Below are 4,398 nucleotides of genomic sequence, written 5' to 3' on the forward strand. Positions count from 1 at the left end.
AGTTACCCGGAGGAAACCCACGCAGACACAGGGAGAACACACCACACTCCTCACAGACAGTCACCCGGAGGAAACCCACGCAGACACAAGGAGAACACACCACACTCCTCACAGACAGTCACCCGGAGGAAACCCACGCAGACACAGGGAGAACACACCACACTCCTCACAGACAGTCACCCGGAGGAAACCCACGCAGACACAAGGAGAACACACCACACTCCTCACAGACAGTCACCCGGAGGAAACCCACGCAGACACAGGGAGAACACACCACACTCCTCACAGACAGTTACCCGGAGGAAACCCACGCAGACACAGGGAGAACACACCACACTCCTCACAGACAGTCACCCGGAGCAGGAAACGAACCCACAACCTCCAGGTCCCTGGAGCTGTGTGACTGTGACACTAACCTGCTGCGCCCATAATGCTATTTCAAAGTAGCCTATGTTCTGAAATGTAACTTTCTAGTAGTACCTGCTCTAGGTCATAACACCCATCCTCCTAATGATGCTAATCTGTAATAATGACCACTTCAAGCAGCAAGGATTTGTAAAACTATGTTGTAACATGGTAGTGTTTGGTATTATCCTGCACCAAAATAGTTGAAAAACTAGTTTTTCTTTGAGGCTGTAGTTACAAATAAGCTTATGAAACACTTAAAACTATTTCATATTTTTGCATAAAAAGGTACCAGAGTATTTGCACAATGATTGCTGCCTTTCTCACACAATAGCAATATTTATGGAGTTTAATTAAAACATATAATCTGAATCTGAATCTCCCATTTGAGTAACAAAAATAAACTTGTTTATAAAACATTTGTAGAGTAGGAAAATACCACAGTAACAATAACAACATGTTGAGAAATTCATTTTCCAAATAATATGTACCTTTATGCGCTACGACTTCTTCATGTGATCTCTTCATTTACCTGAGGTTTTTTGAAGTTGTAACATAAAGCATTTTCCAGACAGGATGGAGTCTATAGGAACAGTTTACAGGTTCCTTTACTACTCGGGTTCTTTGGTCTCCATATCTCCAGTAGAGAAGATTTGTGCAGGTGTTCTAATCAGATATAAAAACACATTAATCACTACTAGTTTCTATTCATTGCTAGCAACATTAGCGTATATTGTTTAAATATTCTTTAACCATGGCGTTTATCAGAGATCCAACACTATGGTTTTGTAGGAATCTAAACGTAAACCTGGTTGATACTGTACCTATGAATGGAACTGAAGTTTGATGTGAGGGATATAATGATGTATAAGGTGCTCAGTACGCAGGAGACCCAGAAGGCTACCATGGCGAGGCAGAACAGAACACACAGCAAGGTGGTTCCTCCTATCATCAGCAGGAAAACTGTATGGGAAAATGAGTAAATATGAGCAATAAACATAACTTTTTTTCATCCAATCAAATGTGGTACATCGTGACTGGGTCTTGTTACATCTTTATATGACTCTTAATACTGTTACCTGATCCTAATGCCATAAGCTCACATCACATGACTTGGGTATCTACATTTACTGTACAGATATCTTTTACCTGGCCAAACCTCCATGTTTGTTTACTAGGAGACCTATATGTAGTCAAACCAGCATTTTGGCATCCTTTTTCTGGATGGTTCATCCTTGAGAGTAGATGTAACACACTGGTGTTTTTCTATTTTCACTGTGGCCAGTAAGGTCCTAGTTATATCACCGCCACTACTTACTTTCCACAAAGATGAAGCATGCTGCGACAGAGATGAATGTAACAGCGGTGAATGCCAGGAAAAGCCCGATGGGCACCGAAGCTGTTACCCCAAACACCAACAGAACCAGGGCTAAGAAAGGACGCTCTCTCAAGTACTTTCCCACCTTAGAGTTCAGGAGCTCTGCCACCTAAAAGCCAAGAAAAGAAACATGCTCAGTGGCAGATGGTGAAGGTGTGATTCCTGTACTGTAAATAACTGATGTTTTAATTTTTTTGTTTTGTTTTCATTCACTAATTAAACTACATGGGATGCACAGCTCTGGTCCTGGATGGTGTCCAGCACAGTTAGTGATACCCTGGCCCTGCTCCAACACACCCACTAATCCTGGCAGTCAATGGATGAGTTGAGCAGGGGTGTTTCAGTATTAAAAACAAGCAACTTATGCTGAACAAAAGGCCTTCAGGACTAGAGGTGTACACCCTTGTTCTAATCATGTTTACTGATCAGGATTCTCTCTTTTTGTTCTTATTATTACAAATCAGTTTACATTTTAGGGTAGTTTTAAAGGCTAAGCAGCAACTCTATGAAAGTGTTAAACAGATAAATACAGTGGAGTTTGAGTTCCTAACTTGTGTTTATTGACAGTCAGAAAACATGTTATTTCTTACTAATTGAAGGAATAAGGTTTAAAAGACCGTTGGTCCCCCCCCCAGCGGTGTTGGGAAACTCTAATAGGCGTCTTGCCTGTGACGTAGATGGTGGACAACACTCTAGAAGCTGCACTTAATTTAATGCAGAATGAGGAAAAGGTGTGTTGTTTTTGGCTGCAATCATTCAATGTACAGTGGGACATCTGTGAACAAATGGCCCAAAGATCCCACAATATCCAGAAAATGGACTAAATTTGTCAACTTTAAACAGACACTTTGGAAATGACCATCCGCTCACTCCGTTATCTGTAGCTCATTTCACTGGCGCTTTTCCAACAATATGGGCATGTAAGGACACCAACGAAAGGTGTTCAAGAGCCTCTGTAACATGGAGGTAAACAGGGTAAGGACACTCACTTCGCCTGTTTTAGTTGGTGTTAGTTAACGTTAGCTTGACTCGCTAAACTCGGTGGCTCAGATTATACTCGGCTACGTAGCTGCATTACGGAGGTTTATAGTGTCGGATGAATTCGAGTTCGACTTCGATCACATTTACAAGAATAACGGTACCTCTACATTTGAGTTTAGCTTATTGCTAGGCTATTGTCATGAATAATGTTGGTTATTTAGCTAGATACTGTCATAACAGTCAGTCATAACGGTGTTTTACCGCGGCGTTGTTCAGCTGTTGTCCACCAGTGACGTCACGGTTGCGTTCGAGAATTTCCGTAGCGAGCTCGGGTGTTTACGTCAATTTAATAAGATTGTCAGTTTTAAAGCAAATTAAGCAGCTATTTTCATTTTAATTCATACTTATATCTGTCAGTAACTACAATAATGTGAAATATTCATGGAGGTCCATTAAGTGGTGCTTAGCGTTTAAAATAAAAGTGGTTTCATTTTACAATAAAATTGTTATTATTTTTTTTTTTACAGTGTGCATCTATGAGGCTCACCTTAGGTTCCCAGTTTATATCCTCCATCGCTGTTGTGAAATATACCTTGTCCTTAAAGTCATCTGTTCATCAGATTTAGAGATTTACAAGTTACTACCAGGAAGAAAATTCCCACAGGGCGTTAAAAGTGGCTTTGATGCAGCTTTACACCTTTGATTTGTTTAGTATGCATGATTCCATGGATGTGTAAATTGCCCAACTCAAATGCTCCACCTCTCAGGGGGGATTGGCTACTTAGGTTTATGATGTCAGAAACCCTGATTGTTTGAACCAGCCTGTGCGACTGGGAGTGGAACTCTTCAGTTTCAAAATGGAAATGCTTAGCCATGGCACGGACTGCTTGTTTCACGCACACTTTTACTTGTGTAAAAACACCTCACTGTTAAAAAGTAAAGGGCTGGATCATTGGAGCTGATCTTATAGTGTGGGCTGTAAAGGGGGAAGGGCACAGTGAAATATCATTCAGTCCCCTGTAAGTCAAGATCAGAACAAAAAGTTCTTGCTAGTCACATATAACAGCATTTACCAGTGTAAATGTTCAAATTTAACAGAATTAGAACTCAGTGTCACTCTGCACCTGGGATGACTACAGCTCAAATCACAGTAAACAGAACACTACTGAACAGAAAAAGGGAAAGGTGTTTTTCATACATCACCTTCAAATACAACGATATGAAGACCACATTCCTCCACATTTACTCTTTAACTCGACCTTTCAGCAGCGCGCTAAATCCAGAAAGGAAGTCTGTTCAGGAAAAGTTTAGCTTGCTATAAAGCTAACCGCCATGGCGTCATGAAATATCTGGAATATAACTTTCCCCAAACTAAAGCTACGACTGCAAACCGCCTGCATTCATGGCTTAACGAGTAAAATCTTCCATGTACCTGTACCTGGTAACACGAGAGTGAGTGTGAAATAGGGTTGCCAGATATTCAAATACCACAATAAGATTTTTAGATACATACTGACGACTCACAATCAGGAGTTGCGCCATCTTTTGTATGTAGTGAAAACAGCAACACATTGAGATCTACGGAGTGAAAAAGCCCATTATTTAATATAAAACATAAGAGATACTAATAAGGG

The 4,398-nt window shown here is 40.8% G+C and overlaps 1 protein-coding gene across 2 annotated transcripts; it reads right to left on the bottom strand.

Annotated features, from left to right (window-relative positions):
* Positions 1–267: 267 nt before the first annotated feature.
* LOC136665462 (lipid droplet assembly factor 1-A-like) lies at positions 268–4,194 on the bottom strand. Of its 2 annotated transcripts, XM_066643111.1 has the most exons (5): positions 3,968–4,194; positions 3,312–3,373; positions 1,724–1,892; positions 1,230–1,368; positions 268–1,071 (listed from the first exon to the last, which is right to left on the bottom strand). In XM_066643111.1, exons 2-5 carry the CDS (start codon positions 3,336–3,338, stop codon positions 1,017–1,019), a joined length of 390 nt encoding a protein of 129 aa, XP_066499208.1. In that variant the 5' UTR covers positions 3,339–3,373; positions 3,968–4,194; the 3' UTR covers positions 268–1,016. The 2 variants fall into 2 exon arrangements, with proteins under 2 accessions (XP_066499208.1, XP_066499207.1); XM_066643110.1 differs by lacking the exon at positions 3,312–3,373.
* Between the last annotated feature and the right edge of the window lie 204 nt (positions 4,195–4,398).

This window comes from Hoplias malabaricus, chromosome 13, assembly GCF_029633855.1.
Source record: "Hoplias malabaricus isolate fHopMal1 chromosome 13, fHopMal1.hap1, whole genome shotgun sequence".
NCBI lineage: Eukaryota > Metazoa > Chordata > Actinopteri > Characiformes > Erythrinidae > Hoplias > Hoplias malabaricus.

Coding starts and splice junctions, on each gene's coding strand:
- LOC136665462 (XM_066643110.1), bottom strand. CDS start 4,006: ATGTGGAGGAATGTGGTCTTCATATCGTTGTATTTGAAG. Junction 1,893..3,967: donor TCATATCGTTGTATTTGAAG/GTGATGTATGAA, acceptor CTTGGCTTTTAG/GTGGCAGAGCTCCTGAACTC. Junction 1,072..1,229: donor AACTTCAGTTCCATTCATAG/GTACAGTATCAA, acceptor ATATCTGATTAG/AACACCTGCACAAATCTTCT.